This window comes from Phoenix dactylifera, chromosome 9, assembly GCF_009389715.1.
Source record: "Phoenix dactylifera cultivar Barhee BC4 chromosome 9, palm_55x_up_171113_PBpolish2nd_filt_p, whole genome shotgun sequence".
Classification (NCBI taxonomy): domain Eukaryota; kingdom Viridiplantae; phylum Streptophyta; class Magnoliopsida; order Arecales; family Arecaceae; genus Phoenix; species Phoenix dactylifera.
In genome coordinates, this window is record NC_052400.1 from 823,608 (window position 1) to 846,187 (window position 22,580).

General features: G+C 37.8%; 1 protein-coding gene across 5 annotated transcripts in view; it reads left to right on the forward strand.

Moving 5' to 3' along the window:
• The first annotated feature begins 8,369 nt into the window (after positions 1 to 8,369).
• LOC103722368 (molybdenum cofactor sulfurase) overlaps positions 8,370 to 22,580 on the forward strand; it is a 53,170-nt gene continuing 38,959 nt past the window's right edge. For 2 of the 5 annotated variants that reach the window (XM_008812902.4, XM_008812904.4), the window contains exons 1-10: positions 8,370 to 8,536; positions 8,673 to 8,771; positions 10,291 to 10,349; positions 12,036 to 12,196; positions 12,892 to 13,061; positions 15,340 to 15,460; positions 18,641 to 18,743; positions 18,826 to 18,871; positions 20,262 to 20,300; positions 20,381 to 20,537. In XM_008812902.4, coding sequence (XP_008811124.2) covers positions 8,425 to 8,536; positions 8,673 to 8,771; positions 10,291 to 10,349; positions 12,036 to 12,196; positions 12,892 to 13,061; positions 15,340 to 15,460; positions 18,641 to 18,743; positions 18,826 to 18,871; positions 20,262 to 20,300; positions 20,381 to 20,537 — 1,067 coding nt within the window. In that variant the 5' untranslated portion in view covers positions 8,370 to 8,424. The remainder of the gene's footprint in view (positions 8,537 to 8,672; positions 8,772 to 10,290; positions 10,350 to 12,035; positions 12,197 to 12,891; positions 13,062 to 15,339; positions 15,461 to 18,640; positions 18,744 to 18,825; positions 18,872 to 20,261; positions 20,301 to 20,380; positions 20,538 to 22,580) is intronic. The other 3 variants (XM_026810504.2, XM_008812906.4, XM_017846491.3) reach the window with 3 other exon arrangements.

Consider the following 22,580-nt stretch of genomic DNA (forward strand, 5'->3'; position numbering starts at 1 on the left):
AAAATTGCACTTCTTATAAAATATAATATCATAAGAATTTGCTCATATGCCCTGCTTTCACAGTCTGTACTCTTATAACTTCAACAAAATTATAGGATAACCAACAAGAGGACACTTCCCATCCTGTTTAGAGTTCAAGCCACAAAACTGATGGCATTAACTAAAATATCATGCAGGGTTACCATAACAAACCAAAGAGAGAGGAGACCTTGAGGCCCCCTCACCACATGACAGTGGTCCCCTGACCCCCAAATTTGCTCCATTATTAATTCAAGTAACAAACAAACATTCTCATGCATGGATGAAGTCCCAACTTGCGCTGTCAGAAACTTGCTTGGAAAACCACAAAGGGAAGCTAATTTATACTTGCCACTCTTCTACCTTTTACGTGGACTTCATTAGCAACTAGCCTTCAAGGCCTGCATGATTTCTGTCGTGGAATCTTGTAGAGGTTCTCAATGTTTTCCTTTGTCTTCTAGTGTACCCGTGACAGCTCGCAGTCTTATCCGTAAACGCTATTATTGCGCATCTACGGCATGACTTGGCTCACTTCTCTCATAAAAAAAGATTTACAGCCTCATAAGTCATAGGCTATTTGAAGTAACAGTCATTTTTCAGAATTTCTCCATGAACTTTTATAGATGCCTACAAGATTGATTGATTTAGAGGCCGTTTGGTTGCTCTCAGATTCAGTTTCATGCAATTCAATTATAAACTGCAATTCTTTTTTTTTTGGGGGTCGTATGTAATTGAAAATTGCGAATACAATTACAACTATTCAGGTGAAAAAAAATATGAGAAGCGACAAGTTTGGATGAACCGATATGGCGTTATTGGAACTGCATATTTTATGAATTTCGAAGTGTAAAAACAGTGCATTGCATGTCTTCCCCCATTGCATCTTGTTATCTAGTATTGGTTTAATTTTGCTTTGCTTTATTATGCTTCATAGTTTTGCATATTTATATTTGTTTGGTTGCATGATTAAACTCTAGGCTAATGATTAAAGTAGCATGCCAATGCTTAAAGCTCATACCTTCAAATATAAAGTAGCATGCCAACTTGGTAGAGTGGTTCATACCTTCAAGCTCATCTTCATTGGTTGAAGAGCCTAGAGGAATGACTTATATTCATGAAAAAGTAGCCTTCAGACACAAGTTAAGCCCTACACCTTGTGATAAAGTGACCTCTGACACATTGATCAAGCTTTACATTTTATACTAAGATGGCCATTCCTCTGAAGCACCAATCAAGCTCTAGACATTGAGTGGTGCTATCAGGTCTTTGATCTTGAATCCAAAGCTCTCTGTCATTGTCACAGCATTTTCATCATTACATGGAGAAAAGACAGTAGCAACTTAGAAGTTTATGCATCTTCACCACCTCCTCAAGCAGCAAGCTCAATGATGCCTTGAGGTGTCTTCTTATTTTTTGGTAGATGTCTTATACAAAAAGTGGCATAATTTAGGCACCTTATGGTCCTTATCATGTGTCCTTGGATTTTTACTAAGTTCAAATACCCCTATTCAATATCAGTTGGATCTAGCTAGAACTTAGTCAAGACCTTAATTCTATCCATTCTCTGTCATCTATCCCCGAATACATGCTATGCATTTCTAACAGAGACTGCCTTTTTTTTTTTCCAATGATGAAAAAGAACACTATACAAACGTACCTCATCTGCTGAGAAAAAAATCAAGTAACTTATGGCTGACCATGGTAAGTTTTCAATTTATGAGATATTCATAATTACAGAATAATAGTAAATTATTAAAAGCTTCATGAAGCTATTATTTTCTATCCCATTTAGCCGTTACTCTACTGATGATGCTGTTATTTGGAACAACACCAACTCCTCAAACATTTTGGTTGGAAATGCTTCCTCTATCGTTCTGCCTCGCTTGTTGTGTTGAACCCAGCTATATGGGAAATTATATGGAAGATCAGAGTACTGGCCAAGAACAAACTCTTTATATGGATATTCCATCTGTCTTTCTATTAACTCTCCATTCCATAACCCAGTTTTGCACGACTCTTACAATCATTTTAGATCCTTATTCCTGTGAAGTCCAAACGTATATAGAGAGAGGCCAACCAGGTTGCTGATTGGCTTTCCAAACAGGCTTTCTTTTGATCAAGAGTCCAGGATTTTGGACTGGTCCTTTCCCTCGAGGTACTTGTAACTGCTGACAATAGCTTGTGATGTAGGCTCTTTCCTTTCGAGCGGCACAAAAAACCAAAAAAAGGAGCAGCATATTGTTAAAAACAATCCACTTTGGAATTCTATTCCTATGAGTTTATAATTACCACATTTATTCTGCATCTAATCTTCAGCTTGAAGCTCATCTTCTTCTACAGATGTAAGTCATGATTTTTTTCACCATATTCATATTTAAGTTCCTCTCATATCATTGTATTTCTTGTTGGTTTTCTGGTTTACTCAAATTCATTTCAATTAACAAACTTTATTTATCCACTGTGTCATCCATGCAAGCTACATGAGTCACATTGAGAATCAATTTTAAGCCAATCAAAAATTAAACTTTTCCACACTAAATCAACACAAAGACATCTCTTTTATGAGAAAATAAAGGAAAAGATCCCGAGGAGTGTGTGACATGCCGAGGGCGAGGGCGGTGAATGTTGAAAATAGTATATTGCCTACAAATTACTATATCCTTATTTTATAAAAGTATTATAAAGAAATATTTTATTAAAATAAAATTAAAAGATTGAAAAAAGCTTGACTAGATCGAGGCGTATAATATACACTGTCCTAAGAACATGGTTCGCCTCTTATGTGCAGGTCTGCAGCGATCTCATCCCCAAGATACAACAACTCGGCTCGGTTTGATTTTTTTCTAACTAGCACGATCGTTGAGGAGGCTTGATCCGACCAACTCCTTCAATTGCTTAGATGAAAAGAAATACTTGAAAGAGATTTGGAGAAAGAGAAAAACAAAAAAGAAAGAAGAATTGTTTTATTTAAAGAGTAGAAAAGTAATGTGGATTGAGTTATCTAAAAATCTGGATCGAGAGCCTATTTTTAAACTCTTCTGAAAAAAGCATCTCAAAAAAAGATAAGAGTTTTAAAGCTTTTAAACATCTAAAATTTAGGACGTAAGCATGGTATATTTATTTTTATAAATATATTTTTTTTCAAGTTAAAACTCCAACAATGAAGAGGAGGGAGAGGGTGAGGAGAGAGGGATCTTGAGGGAGGGAGGGTGGGAGCTGGGTTGAGATATAACGCCTGAAGGCCTTTTAAAGAGGTCGCACTGTAAAATCGCGAGGCATGCATAGAACTCCAAGATGGCATCTCTCTGGAGCATTTCATTGAATAGGTTACGTGCTTTGTAATTCTACCATGTTTCGCATCCCAATCCGCCGTCTTCCTCTCTCTAGACTCTAGCCCGTCGTACATGAGGACCGCGGCGATGGGGGAGTTCGATGGTGCTACGCCCATCGCCTTCTCTCCATCCGCATGTTGCCCTCTCGGTGACTCCATCAAGTGCTAGCTCACCATCCTCGGCTGTCTCCAATGCCCCTGCCTCTGGCGGTGTCCACTCTAAGCTCTTCATCCGCCCCTATCTCCGGCCGCAACTGCTGGGGGGAGACACCCACCTTGTCTAGTTCCACTTTCTGTCCCTCCGCACCCTCTCCGTCCGAGAGAGCCTCCCCAGCCTCTCCGCTAATGGCTTACCTCGCCGACAACAGCCCTGTCGAGAGCTAGGAGCAGCGGCTCAATGGATTTAGGGGCCAAAGGCTAACTCACTAATAATAATAATAATAATAATAAATATATTTAGAAATTATTTGGAAGCCTCAATACATTTATAGCTAAGAGTTTTTGGGGGCCTCAATGCTGCATTTATAGCTAATAGTTTTTTGGGGGCCTTAATGTATTGTATCCCGCTAACCATCGCCCCGGGGCGATAGTTAAGAAATATTAATTAGTCTCTAACTAATAACTACCTTCACTACATTTTTTTCAAGAAATCAAATGTATTCATAGCTAAAGCTATCCCCTATCTATAAACAAACAAGTTAACATGTATTAAACAAAAGCTGAGTCTATGTATAGCTTTGAACTAACAACTAAAGTTGAGTCTTAGATATTGATCATATAGCCACAAAACATAGTAAGAAAAAGAATCCCGCTAACCATCGCCCCCGGGGCGATAGTTAAGGAATATTAATAGTCTCTAACTAATAACTACCTTCACTACATTTTTTCAAAGAAATCAAATGTATTCATGGCTAAAGCTATCCCCTATCTATAAACAAACAAGTTAACATGTATTAAACAAAAGCTGAGTCTATGTATAGCTTTGAACTAACAACTAAAGTTGAGTCTTAATAGATATTGATCATACAGCCACAAAACATAGTAAGAAAAAACTAGTCAAGAGCTGGGGTGAAACAAGGAAATTTATAGTGCACGCACAAGTGGTTATCCATATACACTCAGCTTGTTTGATTTGAAATTTAAAACAAAGCAGCAAATAATAAAGATGAAAAGACATGAGCTACTTTGTCCCTAGAGTAGCTTGGGGACTAAATAGGTGATGTAACTAACATAAAATTGATGTGCAGTCATCGGAGTTTCTAAGAAAATAACATAGCAAGAAATAATTGAAACTGGAAAGCTAAATGAGAAATTCATAAATATCAAGTTCCAACCGTCACAAAAATATCTCCTAATCTCAAATAAACGAACAACAAAAATTAATCCAGAAACAATACTCGTTGATGGCTGCTTAAAATAGGTTATATGGCACTCTTACATGCTTAAATTTTTTTTCATATATGACTTCTAAGTATGGGAAAAAAAGAATGTGCAAGCAAATACCCTCTCAGAACTATAATAAATTACAAGAAAGAAATAAGAGAAATATTTTTTGAGGCATGTATATCCCCTCCCCTTGAGGAATTTCCCCTCCGTGGTCGAAAGAAGCATTCTTTGCAAAAATCAAGATTTTTTTTACAGAGGATTCTTGGTAAATTAACTAAATACGAACCGAAAAATGTATGTAATCACATGAAGCAATGGTCTTGAGGAAACAAATCTGACCAATATGAGTTAATTTAACGAAGAAAGAACTTTCTTGGAAGTCAATTAAGACCAGTTATGACCTAGCAATGCATCAATCATGTACTTAAAGAACTAAGGCTTGAGAGAAAAAGGCTATAGGGAAATTAAAAAAAAAAGGGGTGTAGAGAGAGGGGGAGGGAGAGGGGAGAGAGGAGAAGGATGTGTGGGTGGAGGACGACCAAGCACTATGGTACACGGCGCCGCCATCGATTAGGAAAGACAGCGAAGGATGGCAGAGAGAGAACGAAACGGAGGAGAGAGAAAGGGTGTGGGTGCAGAAGACGAGAGGTAATGAAAGGTGAGAGACAAATAGAGCGAGGGGGGAAGAGAGCATCACTTGAGGCGTCGGCTTCCAGCGAAGAAGATAGTCGGTGGTGGAGGAAGACGACGGCGGGCGGGGTTCGACGAGGAGGGAAGGAAAGAAGGATTAGGGGCAACTATGTGTAATATAATTTGAATCCCACTAATCATCTCGGGTTAAGGGATAATAATTAATCTCCAACCACCTTTATTACATTTTCTCCTAGCTGTTTTTTTAGAAGCAATTAATATCCTTGGAACAAGCTGCCTTTTGGAAGCAATTAATATCCTTGGAACAAGCTACCTTTGGGAAGCAATTAATATTCCTGGAACAAGTTGTCTTTTGGAAGCAATTAATATTTCTTAACCATCGCCCCCGGGGTGATGGTTATCATTTGCCTAATGTATTTATAGCTAAGAGTCTTTAATCCGCGGCCTTAAGCAACCGCCTCAGTCGCCTAAGAGTTGAGCCGGCCCTATCGAGAACCGAAAATATTATTCATCACAATGACCGTACCGCCTGTAGAGGCCGTCATAAGTGTTTCTATGTGCATTTTCTTCCGCATGAAAATAAGATGCGGACTTCTGCACAACTTCCTAATTCAACATTTTATGCGGGATTCTTCCGCGTAGAACTTTTATGCAGGAACCATTAGTGTATAAGTTTTATGCTAGCCAAATTTTTCACATAGAATTGTTATGCAGTAATTTTTTCCATATAAGTTTTATACGGTCTTTCTTCCGCATAGAAGTGACTATGCGGTACTCAAGTCTTTCTTCTGCATAGATAATTTATGCGGTCCATCGTCCGCATAGATGTTTTATGCGTTCCCTAGATCGTATAGATGTTTTATGTGGTATACCGTTCGCATAGATTTTTAGGCATTATTTGGTTTGCATAGAAATTTTACGCGGTCACTCGCATGTATAGATATTTTATGAGGTCACTTGTAGGAATACTTTCTCCGATAGATTTTATCATATTTATGTGGTATTGCGTCTACATCAACGTTTTATACAATCGCACGTACGCATAGAAATTTTATGCAAATTATGTGCGCATAGACGTTTTATGCGACTTTACGACACAGTTGTTTTATGCGGGCAATGCCCTCATAGACGTTTTATGCAGTGAAACACCCGCACAGATGTTTTATGGGGTCAACGGCTGCATAGATGTTCTATGCGGCCGTTCGCCCGCTCTATGTGGTAACCGCTTGCATAAATGTTTTATGTAGTAGTCATCCGTATAGGTGTTCTATGCGAAAACCCGTCCGCATAGGTGTTCTATGCGGTATTTCAATCTCATAGATGTTTTATGTGGCATTATGCTCGCATAGATGTTTGCATAAAAGTTTCATGCAGTATTCTGTCTGCATGGATGTCTTATGCGGCCTCTCAGCACATAATTATTTTATGTGGTGTTTCCTTCGCGTAGATGCTATATGCGACATTTCATCTCTTAGATGTTCTTTTCGAAATTTTGTTCGCATAGAAATCTTATGCAGCTTTAATTTGCATATATATTTTATATAGGTGTTTATCACTATAAAAATTGAGATAAATTGTGGACATACCTCTAAAAGTTCGGGTCATTTATAGCTAAATCCAAAAATTTAAAAAGTTGCAATTAGCTATCAAAACTTCATATTTATTGCGATATGGCTCTATCGTCTATCTCCTTTACAAATTATTATCAGCATGTCACCTAATAAATAAACTTTTGTAGAATATGCGGACTACCCTTCCTACTTACCTAGCAAAAGGATCTTCTTCTAGCACAAATTATAAGGGAGGAAAAGTAGAATCATGTGGATAGAGTACTTTGAGATATGTGTAGGCAGATGAATAACAAAAGATGTTGTACTTTGAGATATGCGCAAGCAGTTGGATGACAAAATGCAACGCTTTAAGACCTATGTGGATAAATAAATGATAGAGGATGAGTTCTTTAAGATCTGTATAGATATATGAATGTCAGAGAAAAAAGCGCTTTGAGATATGTGTAAATGGATGGATGATAGAGGATATAGCACTTTGAGATCTATGCAGGCTAATGGATGAAAAAGAATAGATCACTTTAAGATATGTGTAGATGGATGGATAACAAAGAATGAAGTACTTTGTGATCGATAAAAGTGATTGGACGATAAAGGATGGAGTACTTTAAGATTTATGCAGATGGGTGGATGACAAAGAATGGATTGTTTTTAAAAGTTGTGAAAGGATAAAGTAATTTGAGATTTGTGCAAGTGGATGGATGACAAAGGTTGGAATGTTTTGAGATCTGTGCAATTGGATGGATGATAAAGGATAGAGTGCTTTTGACATCTGTGCAAGTGGATGGATGATAAAGAATGGAGTGTTTTTGAGATCTGTGCAAGCTGATGAATGATAGCAGATGGAGCATTTTATGCAGTCCTTCGTCTGTATAGATACTTTATGCATTCCCTAAACTATATAGATATTTTATGCAGTTCACCATCCACATAGATTTTTTATACCTTATCGGGTCTACATAGAAATTTTACGCGGTCTTCCATCTGAATAGATATTTTATGCGGCACCCGTAGGCATAGACCCCATAAATGTTTTATGCGGTAGTGTCTGCATAAATGTTTTATGCAAGCTTATGTCATAGAGATTTTATGCGACCTTCTATGCTCATAGAAGTTTTATGCGACCAGACGTGCACATAGAAGTTTTATGCTGTGCAACGCCGTATCGAAGTTTTTATATGTACAATGCCTGCATAGATGTTTAATGCGACGCAACGGCGGCATAGAGGTTGAATGGGTTCAATGCCCGCATATACGTTTTATGCGGTGCAATTATGGATATAAGTTCTATGCGGTACAATGCCTCATGTTCTTATATGCGGTAAATGTTTCCGCATATATGTTTTATGCGGCAAACGCCGGTCGAGTTTATCCATCTTATAGCGGCCTGAGCCGCGTTCTTTTCTCCCGCGGCTCAGGCGTACTTCAAGACGGGGCCCGAACGCGAACCAAAAAGAGAGTTTTGGAGAAATGGAGCGATCGAAGGAGGAATTCCTGAGGCGATTTGGGGAAGACTACGGATACCCCAACGCGCCCAAGAACATCGATGAGATCCGCGCTTCCGAGTTCAAGAGGCTCCAAGGTCCCGATTCCCTCTCTCTCGCGCTTTCTCTCCGATCTTTCTCTCTAAAATTGGATCTTGTTTTCAACATCAAAGATTCGTGTTTCTTTATCTCATCAATTCAGAGCTTGGTGCTCTTCTTTTGGAATGATTTCAGGGCTTGTTTACCTGGACCATGCGGGTGCCGCGCTGTACTCCGAAGCCCAGATGGAAGCTGTGGTCAAAGACCTTACCTCCAATGTCTACGGAAACCCTCGTATCCAAGAGACGAATTCTTTTATTATAATCTTTCTTTCCGCTTTGATGGTGCGCCTGAACCGATCCAAACCACCACACTAACGGGTCGATTCGGTTGGGCTCGATAAAGAATCCAAACCGGGCCAAAACGGCCGAACCGTTTGGTCAGTGCGAAATGATCAGGGGCCTTAATTTTTTTGTTTTTTCTTCCTTCTTTCTTTTCTTTCTTTCATTTTTCTTTTCTTTTTCTTTCTTTTCTTCCTTTCTTTATTTTTCTTTGTTTTTGCTAGAATTTCTTTATTTTTCTTCTCCCTTCTATTATTTCTTTCTCTTTAGTCTTTTGTTCTTCACTTCCTTTCGTACTTTATTTTTCTTCTTTTTCCCTTCATTTCTTTGCTTTTCTCCTTCTTCTTCTTCCCTACCTTTCTTCTTTCCTTTCTTCTTTCCCTCATTTTTTTTCTTCTTTATTTTCTTTTTTTTTCTTTCATTTTCATTGTTCTTTCCTTTTATTTTTCTTTTCTTGCTTGCTTTCTTTCATTTTCTTCTCTTTTTCTTCATTTCTTTCCTTCCTTTTCTTCTTTTTTTTCTTCCTTTCTTTTTTGTTTTCTTCTTTTTATCCATTCTTTCCCTATTCAACTTCTTTCCCACGTCGATGAGTACTTTATATTATACACTGCATAAAATGCGATAATATTATTTAAAAAGACTATATTATCAAACATTAATTACAATCTTTCCAAAGTATTTGCAATAGCAGAAACATTATTTAACTTTTAATTCCAAATTTACAATTCACTGTCCTCTATTTGATCTCTTATATCCAATGGTATCTATCCCTACTTGTCCCTCTGTCAACACCTATAAGCTCTTAGTGGTGTTTAGACTCAAATAAATATATCTAATTTATTTTCTTATATGGATAAAATATTTGCACTTTCAAGGGAAGAGTCTATCACTGAACAATATTGAGGGGAGAATAGATTAGACAAATAACTCTTAGCAACAATTTTATGTAACTTATAATATACAGCGAAGGCACAAAATTCAATTTGGTTGAGTACTTTGAAAAGTACACTGTAGTACTTTTAAGCATCCATAAATCTTAAGATAATCCTCAAAAATAAAAAAATAAAAAGTTCATATTTTTGTACTGACTGTCGGTATGGTATATGATTTAGTATCATAGCATACTGGTCAGGTACCAATACAATACCCGTATCAAAACTGTGGACCCTTTTGATGGGCGTTAACTACTTGGAGATCCCTCAAAAACTGAAATTTTTGGTTGTGTATGCTTATATGACAAACTTGTATTGGGGAAGTTGTTATTTTTCCTTCTGTAATTACTCATAATATATTCTTGGGTTAATGAGCATATTGTTTCTTTCAGAATTAGAAATAATCATGATGGGTTTGAGTTAAGTTATTTGAAATTTTGCTAAAAATGGGACTTTTTGTTGATTTAATTGTTAACAGTTCAAATATCACTCTATTATGTAAATTTTTTAAGCTTTGGGTTCTTTAACTTGGTGGTTTAGATAGCCTGAATGATTCCAGCATGGCCACCTCTGACATCATTAGTGCAGCACGCCAGCAGGTATGAAACATTTCCCATTTTTCATACTGTTAGTTGAACTTTGTTTATGAATGGAATGGTAACACTGCTGGAGTGCAATTTGATTGTTCTTGGATGGAATGTTGCTGTGTCCCCCAACAATTGTAAAAATTTCGGTGCGGATGTAGCAGGATGTATTTGTAGCTTTTGAATCATCTTCTTCTTCTGAAAGCTAAGGTCTTAAATCAAAAGAGACATTATTGAGCCAATGATGATTGAATTTTTCTTTAGCATTTAGCATGCATTGATAAGTGGGCATGAGCTTAATGCCAATCTATTGCCAGAGCGAGAGGATTTTCGCTTGCTGCTGTTTCCTGTGAATATATAGCAGAGAAGTAAGAGGTATAAGTATGTCTCCTGCACCAAGGTGGTAATGAGAACCTAGAAGTATTACAAGAACAACTTATCATCCTAATATGTAACTTTGAATCTTTGTTGACTGCTCCTAAAAGGAAATTAGGAAAGTGTTGTTTATCTGAAGTATCCATTAATGTTTTAGGTCATTGTAAATGGGCTTGGATTTCAAAACCTGTGGACTAATTTTGGGTGGTTAACAGGTCTTTCTTCCGATAAAGATTATATCTACAAAACTCTAGCATTCAATTTCTCAGTTGACTGGAAGAATACAATAGATGTGCAAAATGAGTTTGTCTGATTTGATGCTTCTGTAATAGTTAACTCCAAACCTATTGTTCTCTGGTTGACACACATGCATCGAAGAGTGGTTATTAATGGCACTGTGGGGGTTGTCCATGTCTGCTCACTCAAGTGATCATGCTACCCTTACATGTACACTTAACTGAAGATTTACTAGAAATTGCTTCTATTGGATTACCTTTATTCTTGGATATGGAATACATCTGAATTATTGGCCCACTAAAAACCGGTTCACTAGAAGTTGCACTTATTGGAATACCTTTATTAAATATGGAGTACATCTGAATGGTTGGTCCATTAAAATCATTTTATTTAATTATGATTCGTTATTGAGAGATGGGTTGTATTTGTCTTTGGCGTCTAATTAGAACTGCAAGTGGATAGGATTGAATTGGGATTTGGCATGACCTAGCTTGATCCATATCTGAGTCTGGCTAAAAGTTTAGATCCAGATTTATTTGAATGATTCATTAGGTTCTTCAGGTCAAATAAAGTCAATAATTACCCAAATAGAAACCCTAATGAAATTATATAGATTGATTTACATAATTGCATATATTTCTGGTTTTGCATTGGTCTGGGTTATGATTGAGTTTCACATGATCCAAGATCGTGAACTTGTTCGGTTTTTTCAATCTTAGACTTTCCAATTTACTGCAGCTTTGATTGGGACAGGTTAATTCAGATTGGTTCTGGTCTAAAACAACTCAACCTAATCAACTTGCAGTTCTATTTCTGAGGCAAAACAATTGAATTAATTGTGAGGATAAATCCAATCAGTTGCCAATTGAAATTTATGATCTATTTAAAATGTTGTTTCCAAACAAAGTATCTATGTTTATAATCTTGTATGCAATTTCTTTTGGCCTTCCATTCAATGACTTTTGCTGCATTTTATGTATCATTTAACCATGTCGATTTTATGTAGTTTTATATCCATGTAAACATTTGAGTTTAATTCGACATTTCTTCCCGTTTTTCATGGCAGTGATGTAAATTTGCTCTTCCCAGGTCCTTAACTATTTTAATGCATCTCCGAAGAACTACGTATGCATATTTACTTCTGGGGCAACAGCGGCTCTGAAACTTGTTGGGGAAGGATTTCCTTGGAGTAGAGAAAGCTGGTACATGTACACCATGGAAAATCACAACAGTGTCCTTGGGATTAGAGAGTATCCTGCCATCATGAGGAGATTATATCTTGCATAATTATATGACTAAACCTGAAAATAATTGAAACATAAAAGCAAATGGTTCAGAAATCAAGTCCAGGAAACCTTCTCCTAGGAGGAAGAGGGAATGTATTTGGCTTTCAACTGAAAGGGGAAATATTTTTTTCGCCAACTCCCATGATTATCTTATCTGGTGTACATAGTTCTTGCTACAAAAACTTGAGGGCTTGATATCATTTAATACATAAGATACATGCTAAGAACTTCCAGTATGATAGTACATCTTGCTATATGGCATTAACAGTATGTTATAAGTTTTAAAACCCTGGGAGGTTTTATGAATTTTATTACTAGTCACAAATGAAAAAAAATCTCAACACCCAGATGTTCCGCAGATTTGAATTAGATTTTGTTGCATACAGGAAAAGAGTGTTGTTGCATTGCAGAATAAGATTATATTATCAGGTTGCAAAAACTTTAGTTGTGTTTCATGTTCTTTGAGCCTGGTGGCTCTGTGCTTTAGTTGCAAAAAAAATATCTCAACTCCCAGTTGTTCAGCAGATTTGAAGAGTTGCATGTAGGAAAAGAGTGATCTTGCATTGCATAAATGTATATTATTTGATTGCAAACTTTTATTGTGTTGCCTGTTCTTTGAGCTTGGTGGCTCTGTGCTTTAGTTTATCCTTATATTGCAGATATGCTCTTGATAGGGGAGCAACTGCTCTTGCTGTTGATATTGAAGATGTTAAACTTCATGGTCGACAAGAAGGAACTAATGAATCTTCAGTTCGGATCCTAAAACACTCAGTGCAGAGAAGAGCCGAAGCTAAATTTCCACAAGATGGCATGATTGGCAAACTGTCAGGTATATTGCTTTTGCAAAGTTCTTTAGTAGCAAATCTTATTTCTCTAAATTATCATTTATTTGATCAGTGACTATCTAAAGATTGATATCAAATGCTGCAATGCTGGATTCCAACACTGTTGGGGGATAAATTGCTTGTAGGATCTTATTATTTGATGTGCGTTCACCTTTAAATTCTATCCATGAATCTTAATGGTTGTAATGATATACCTCGAGTTTGGCAATATGTATGACCTGAATAAGAATTAACCGTAAATAGTAAGTGTAACAGAAATAGTAGGAAATTTTGGAGTGGTTTTGGGAAAAATATGTAACCCATAAGCAATTTGAGGTACTTCTTTTTAAAGAATTATCGTTTTTATCTGTTAAAATTTACACAAAGTTGTATAGTGGAGCCTAGTAGATGAGCATATATGTAAAATTAGTTTTAAGAGTTAAGATTATTTATGGCTCAGTTGTTCTGAAATCAACTATTTTCTTTTGTGGATGATCTGCTTAATACCTATGGGAGACTTTATGCATTGAAGGCCTGATTGTGAATAAACAAGGTTGACATTGCAAGCATTAATCTACTTCCCAAAATGTTCTCTATTGTGCTCTACTTACTTTCATGGCTTGAAGAGTGACTTGATTCATCTCCTTTGTCTGCACTTTACCCACACCAATGTGTTGATCAGCACACAGCAATGTGGGCAGGTTCATTTAGTGAACTTTTGTAGGTTGGAAATCGAGTTGTCAGCAAGTCAGTTTAGGACTTCAGAAATAAGCAAAATGGTGGGTGCTTCCAACACAGGCCAAACAGAAATAAGTTGCCGATGAACAATTGAACCGCATGATGACCTCAGCTTCTTCAGTACGTAATTTTTATGAGGCAAAGCTTAACTTACCAAATGACAATTATGTTAAACTACAAGCAAGCATGGTTGAAGAATCGTCCTTAATGAATTGGGCATCATCAGTAGTTTAGTATTGTTCCATACTTGAGTGCTGGGCATATCGAGACTCCAATTTGAGGGATAATTCTCGTATCCACATAGACCTGCATAATTAGGCCAAATGGATGAGGCTGCATTGGCTATAAACTTTTGGGCCCTTTCTCTTCACTTCTTTTGTATCTTTTTTTGTCATTGTTCTTTTGTCTTCTTTCATACTCCTGCAATCATCAAGAATCCAAGATCTTCTTTCTTATATTTATTATGATTTATTCCCTTTTGAGTAATAGTCTTGCTTTCCCTAGTTAGCTATGTAATCAATTTCAACAATAGTCCCTCAAAGTTAATAATTAATCTATTTCTTGATTTTCACTTTTTTAATCTTTGCATTTAATGTGGCTGCTCAAACTGATTTTGTGCTTAACTCAAATTTGAAAAAGGCATAGAAAAGATTCATTGCTTATTTCCTACAAAAGCATATATGATTCAAAACCTACTTTAAATGGAAAAGTTCTGCAGATATTCTAGAAATTAGCTAGAATATAAAAATTGCACATCTTGAAATCAAATATATATTTCATAGGCCATGTAATACAGTTGTTGGTTCACTAAGCTAATCATCTATATCTTGCTCAATAAGTTAAGTTGTTGCTGTTTGTTTACCTTCTTATCCATCTCAAAAAGGATGTTATAAATAAATCCAAAAGCTGCAATGCCATGTCATAACTGCACGAATTTTAATATGGTTAGATATTTCTGTGAACTATGATAAATCTTGTTTCCTGTATGAAAAAGGGAATTTTGGGATATATACTATCAAAAGAAAATTGCATTGTATCTATGACAATACTTGTAGCCCACATAAATCTTGTATTGAAAAATAAAGAGGTCTGATTTTGCAATATCCAGAATACATCTCCATTACAGACTACTTCCTATGAAACAACAAATAAATGATATGTGAGTACTTATTCATTTTGCTATGTGCTGGTAGTAGTATTTATGCAAGTATACCATTGCATTTTTCCGGGCTTTAAAACCTTGATCAGCAAACAGTTGATTTAACATGTTTACATGGACTGAAATGCAGCAAATGTGGTTAAAATTTTTAATGTTCAATATATGGACAAAGGTACAATTCTACATGTATTAGATGCATGACTTGTTAATGATCTGATGCTATCATGATTAGCTATTTGCCTTATCTGTGATGATTACACAAAGATAGATCTGCTTCAGGACATGCCCCTTGTAAGATATGTTATTATTGTTTCGTCTTAGGATATTTTGTCGAATAAGCTGAGTATCTCTGACCTGTCTATTTTCTTGAATGTTTTTTGTTGTAGATAATGCATATAATTTGTTTGCGTTCCCTTCGGAGTGCAATTTCTCTGGTCAGAAATTTTGCCTTGACTTGGTTAAGGTTATCAAGGATGATGCTCAAAAAATTTTTGAAGGCTCACAAGGGTAAGTTTCAATTTCTTTGTGCAATATGCTTTTCACTTCTTCTCAGTATTTGGAGCCTATATGAATAGCCTAAATTATATTGCTTATCAGATACCCACTATAAATGCATAGATTTCTGTCTCAAGCACATAAGATTCTTTTGTGAGAAGGCCTTTCATGTAATCATATGTCTTTTATTTTTTTTTTGGATGATACAATAGGGGAAGGAAACAAGCACAATAGTTGAACTTTTCTGCCCAAATCTAGAAGTGCAAGGAAACTCCTTGGAGTCGGAAGCCATGGCCAAAAGGGAACTTAAGATGAGATGGAGGTAATCAATAAAAGGGCAAGAAGTTGTTGGGGAAGAAGAAACGAGGGAAACGACTAGAGGATAGGAGAGAGAGAGAGGCATTTGAATATGTTTAAGAGTGAGTTTGGCAAAGGGAATATGACCATCTCAAAGGATAGAAAAAGAGAAGAATGAAGGGAAGGGATAACTAAAGGAGGAGACAAAAAGAAAATTGAAAAATGGACATTTGATATTTTTTTCTTTTTCTGGTATGAACATTTTTTGACTTGGGAGGAGGTGTCATATTAAAGGGTAAAAAGATAGAAGCTGGTGGTTAACTTACCCCTATTTGTCTGTTTAATCAGTCTTAGAACACGAGGATTCTATGCAAGGTCCGCCGAACCGGTACCGGTCGGCGTACCGGTACCGGTCCCGTACCGGTCCTTCAACAATAAACTACCGGTACCGGATTCCATGCTGATCCGGTACCGGTCCCAGGCCGGACCGGTACGGCAGACCATGATTCTTTGTTAGTTAAGTGGGTCTATGTTGCATTTTACCAAGGATCGCCGAACCGGTACCGATAGGCGCCGACCGGCAAGGTTCGCCGTACCGGTACCGAACCCCGTACCGGTGCCGCACTAGTATAGACGTACCGAGTGTCGGTACGGTACGGTATGCGGTACGCCAGACGTACCGACATTGGCGTACCGATACCGGTACCCATCGGTACGGTTACGGTACGCCTGATATTGACCTGTACCGACCGGTACAGCATACCATGCCGACCGGACTGGTTCAATACTGGTTCGGACTGACCTAAACCGGTACTGGTCGGCCACCGGACTGGTTCAATACTGGTTCGGACTGAACTGAATTGGTACCGGTCGGCCACCGGATTGGTTCAGTACTGGTTCGGACTGAACCGAACCGGTACCACTAGTCGGCCACCGGTCGGTTCAGCATACCTTGCTCTGGAACATGATCTGCTGTGCCGGTACTGGGCACCGTACCAGTTGTCCGACGGGCCCGCACCGTGCCTGTACCGACACAGGAGATTGTGGGAGAGAAAGAGAGAGAGAGAAGGGGGAGAGGGAGGGAGAGAGAAGAAGGCCGGCGAAGGCCGCAGCCGAACCCTTGTACGGCTTGAGATGCTCCGAACCGGGCGGTTCGGGACGGTTCCACCGACCTTGTTTTGGATGTATTTGAAATCTTTTTTAATTGTTTAATAATAGGACAATTAAGTATATGACATGGATCATAGCCTTATCCAACAAGTTGTGGTATGTGACAGTATTTGATGTGGATGCAAATATAATTCAATATATCCATACATTTTTATTGGTGTTATGCTGGGTGCATGCGCATGCCTGGCACAACTTATGTTGTGCTAGCTACAATTTTATGCATTTTGGTAATCATATGCAGAGATCAAGGATTGCCGAACCGGGACCGGATGTCATACTGGTCGACGCCTGGTACCTGTTCGGTACCGAGCCCATATCGAGAGAGAACCAGCCGAAGCCAGAGAAGAAAAAGAGAGAGAGAGAGTGAGCAGGGGAGGGAGGGAGATGGAGCGGCCGCGGATGGATCAGGTTGACCCGTGACCCGACCCGACCCGACCTGGTTAGACCCGACCCAGACCCGAATTGGAGGACCTGCGAGGCTAGGTCGGGTCCTAAAATTGGACCCGTTCTAATTTCGGGTCAGGTCTGGGTTTACTGAATTGAGACCCGACCCGACCCGAGTGATCCGTATATTGATTTTGTCGCAGAAAAAATCCTAAGCAAAAGATTTTAATATTTCAAGAGGGAGAAACAGAGGCTTAGGGTAGCCATCTGCGATGAAATAATAGTGGTTGGCTCTTGTTACAAAGTTATTTATAGCACCTAAAAGTGCACATACTATCTTATATCTTTATGCATGACACTGCCATCTTGCATGAGCATGGTTTTGTTTGTCCTGGACTCTTGTTACTGCAGGGTTTGCTCCATTGGACCATTGGCCTTTGGCTTGCGTATGAGAGAATTCTATTACTGCCTTAGATGGCTCGTGGCTTTAAGGGGTACCCTCCTGTCTTTCTCTGCTTCAGCTGCATTCTTTTCTATTTTCTCTTCTTGTTTCTTGTTGGTTTCCCACTGTGATTTGTCCTGTTGGAAAGTACAGACAATGTGACTTTAGTTGCTTTTTTTTGTTTAAGCGGACCCAAACTAGACCCAAATTTTTTGGGTTGGGACCAAGTTATATATGGACCCAACCTGACTCGAATGACTCGTTGGGTCTGCTGTGGACCCAACTCGACCCGATCTTCAACCGGATTGGGTCTGGGTCCAAAATTAGGACCCGAATAAGAAACCAGGTTAGGTCGGGTCGGAGTCACTCAGGATCGGACCCGACCCGATCCATTTGCAGCCCTAGCGGAGGTCGAGGCCGTGGCCGCGTCCCCTGTTTCTTTCGAAAAGGGGACTCTGCCGCGGAAAAAAAATTAAAAATTTTAAGTGAAGTTAGCAAGCGATTTGTTGACTTCACTTAAAAATTTTCAAATTTTTTTTACGACCACGTTTCCTGTTTCTTTTGAAACAGAAGATGCGGCCACGGCCTCGACCTCGGCCTCCGCCGCACTCCCGTGGCCTCCCCCCCCAGCCCTCTGCAAGCGTCTGCGGCCACTCCTCTCTCCTTCCCCCGCTTGCTCTCTCTTTCTTTTATTTTCTGGCTCCGGCAGCGAACAGTTTCAAAGCCGGAACTGTACCGGTAAGCTATCGGTACGGCTCGGAATGGGCGGAACCGTCCGGTTCGGGACGGTCCCGCATTCCTTTGCAGAGATATTTGGGTGTGATTGAGAGTAGATGCGGCAAGTGGAATCTTAATACTAAATTACCACACATGATTGCTAAAACATGCCCTGAATGCAGGGGACAATGGATGGTTTTGGTAGATGCGGCAAAAGGAAGTGCAACTGACCCCCCTGATCTTGCTAGGTATCCTGCTGATTTTGTTGTCTTTTCTTTCTATAAGGTATATGCTGTCCTTAAACTGTATTGGATTTATATCTCTTTTCTTAATGTAAATGGCTGTAATCATTTTCTTTTTTGTTTAGATATTTGGCTATCCAACTGGGCTTGGTGCTCTTGTTGTTCGAACTGGTATGCAAGCTCTTTCTTGAGAATTTCAGATGATATCTAATGGAACACCACATTAGCACATCATGCTATTAATTTTATGGTGCATGCCCTACAAAAATGCTGTCAATTTGGTTATCTCAATAGTTTGGTCCCTCTTATAACTACATTTCACTTTGTTGGTAGTTTCTTTCTTCATGTTAAAAAGCATCTCCTCAATTGTTTTCTTCTAATTCATAAATAATTCATCTTTTAAATTTGTTTATTTTTACCGTTTATAAATTATAAATTCATGGTCATGCTATTAAAAAGTTTTCCCTTTTTCAGTTAGAGGTAATGATAGGTTCGTGGTGCCCATTTTTGGTCCAAGTCTTCGTAATGCATTGGCCTAAAGATGAATTCACATGTTCTATAAAAGTGAATCTCTCTTTTTTATGATGGTTGAAGGCCTTGCCTTGTTCATAACAAGGTAATATTAGTGGATATCAATGAGATTAAAGAGAATATGAGAACAGTCATGTTGCAATAGGTTAATAGTTCCATTGTTTCACTTGCTGCAAAATATTTCATGTGGAATCATGTACATGCTACAAATTACCGGAAAAATGTGAAATATTGTGTTTTTACTTGTTTGTATTTTTGCGACTTTAAAAGACATGAAACAAGGAATTAGAAAAGAAAACAACAATGGAAAAGGAGAAAGGACTGAAGGAAATATTGAAAGAGAAAAAGTAATAAATAATAAATTTCTCATTTTCACCTCCATATAGATATAACTGATTGTAATTTAAATCTATCACAATGGATCACTGAATTGGACTAATAACCAACCTTTTGAGCCACTGACTATTATTTTCTTTTATTAGTTTAGAAAATTAGCTTAATTTTGAAAGCATCTAATTCAAAGGCCAGGATTGATTGATGCCAATTACTAGCTATAAGTTGCTTCTCCAGGCTTTGAGAAGATTTTTCTTTTTTTTTTTTAACTACTGGACAATGAATAAAAGAAATATTGTTCATCACATATAACAATCATATAAAATGCTGGAAATACTGAGTCTTTTATTATTTACATCCATTGTGCTTGTCCTTTTGAAGTAATTGGTAAATGGATGTCATTGGGATTCCATGTCGAATGGTATTAGCCCTAACAGATATTTTGTTATGCATGGGTTCAATATGCAAAATTCTCCATATAATTCACCAAGTAGTGGTTCATGTTATAACTCATAGTGACCCTCTAATGATTGATAATATTAGGCTATTTCATCTATTAAAGTATCAATTTTACAAGAACAACACATATCAGGGAATTTTGTCATGATGGTGTGTTGGCAATCTTGCATGCTAGAGAAACAAGGGAACATAGTAGCGTTTCTTTCTTATGTTTTTGATCATTAATGTGCTTTCACAGAGGCGGCCAGGATTCTGACTAAAACCTATTTTAGTGGAGGTCAGTGATCAACTACTTTTTGTTCTTCATGTGTTCTCTAGTCAAGTTCTTGTTTAAGTTTCACATATCTAATTATCCAGGCACAGTATCTGCTTCAATTGCTGATATTGACTTCATAAAAAGAAGGGAGCACATTGAACAAGTGCTTGAAGATGGGACCCTATCATTTTTGGCGATAGCTTCCATTCGTCATGGGTTCAACGTAATTGATGCATTGACTACATCTGCTATTTCTCGGTATGTTAACAACTAAGTATGTCTGGGATGATTTTTTTGAAAGGCAGAAACATTATTGGCTTAATAAACAAGGAAATGGAATAGCTGCCCTACAATTCTATATCATACAGTGTTATCATGATTAACATATGCCACTATTTATCTATCATCTATCTGGTACATTCTATATACCTGTGTTCATTAATTCAGCTATTTTACAAGCATGTTTAGGTTGCATTTTTTGTACCCTGATTATAAGGGGTATATATCAAAGCTTTAACCTCATAGTTCTTTATCCTGATTCATGAAAGTTGTGTATAAAAGAGGCATCTTATCTATGTAGCCAGGTGCTTTTTATTTACCTCATCTTCTTGTGGTTTTCTAAATATTTTCTAATTACAGTGTCATAATGCTGCTCAAATTCCTTTCACCTACCAAGTCAAAAAAGATCAATTCAATGCTGTTAAAGTACCCTAGCCTGCTCATACTTAAACCAATATTCTCTAAGAATAACTGAATGTCTTGCCAGCTATTAGATTGCTTATGTCTTGCAGATTTTCTCTTATAACGAGCTATTGCACTTTTAGTTTTGTTTGAACATTGGCCTTGGTTATCTGGATGATATGGTAAGAGCGGTTGGAAAGGCATGAGGGGAGGAGTCCAGGGAAAGGAGAAGTTGCAGATCAAGTGAACTCTTCAGAATCCATCATCTGCAAATTTTATGGACCTTTTAGTTCCAATCTATTATCATGATAATGAGGGGAATGTGGCCTTAGTGGTTCTTCCTGATCCAAAAATTCCAATCCTTCTATTTTGTCCCAAATCCCAATTCCTTTCTCATCTTTGGGAGCTTATCCTCAAATCCATAAATGGCCACCCTAATGTGACGTTCATTTGTTGATTTATCTCATGAATACTCAAACAATTTGGCTGCACATCATTTGATGCCCCATTATTCTTGTAATATTCATAATCTCCAGATGATCCTTTTGAGGGTGTCACAAAATTTGAATTACATAAGTTATGTAGTTTTTTTCAGTTCAGTAAATGATGTTTTTGCAGGACCCTGCTGAATAAAACTTTCAAGTCTGAAATATGTGGAGCTTTTAATTTATAGAACACAAACTTCCCTTAGTTATTTATAACTAAGGATTAATATGTTGAAACCATTCCCAATAGCCTCTTAGAAAGCCATTATTAATTACCTTTTTTTCTCTTAGTCAAGGAGTAACTTCGTTTAGAAGGTCAGAACATTCTCAAAAGACGTAACATGGTACAAGAACAACAAATATAGAAGGAGGAAATATTTGTGCCTATTTTTATTTATACATTATTACATGATCATTTACATTATTACATGATCAAGTGGCATCGCTAAAAGAATTAACTTACAACCAGATGTTTTAACCCTACTTGTAGCTTTTATTCCCATCAAGCCTTTTTCCTTCCTGCTCACCGAGTGCTTCTTGAGCTTTGTACATGTGCAGCATTTTTTTTTGTTTCTGCACAATGAGCACCTCTTCGGCCTTCTCTGCTTCTTCAAATCCTTGTGCGCATCCCCTTGCCACTTCGGCCTCTTGCTTTCTATAGATAAGAACTGGTTCAGTGATAAGGATAAAGGTACTGGATAGAATATGGTATAGTTTGATTTGAGTAATGAGGTTTATCTGCTTGAGGTGAGATTATCCTGTATTTGGTCAAGAAAGCAGGCTGAAGATTAAAGAGGCAATCACTTATTGAGCATGTATCAATTATCTACTAAGAGGCTGATTTATCTCAAAGAGGCAGATTTATCTCATAGTGGCGCACTTATCTTATCCCCTAAGACTCTAGGAGTCCTCGACGTAGACAGAAAATTTAAGTCGTACATCCTCTAGAGGCAAAACCAATTTAAGTTTCCTAGAGGGGAAGCCAACTTTGAGGCATATCTCAGTATTTAGAGATGGAACCGATTTGAATTCCTTTAGAGGCATAGCTAACATGGGCCATATTTACCTTTAGAGATGAAGCCAATTTGAGGCGAAGCCTATTTGAGTTAGGGCCAACTTGAGTTCTACAAGGCTT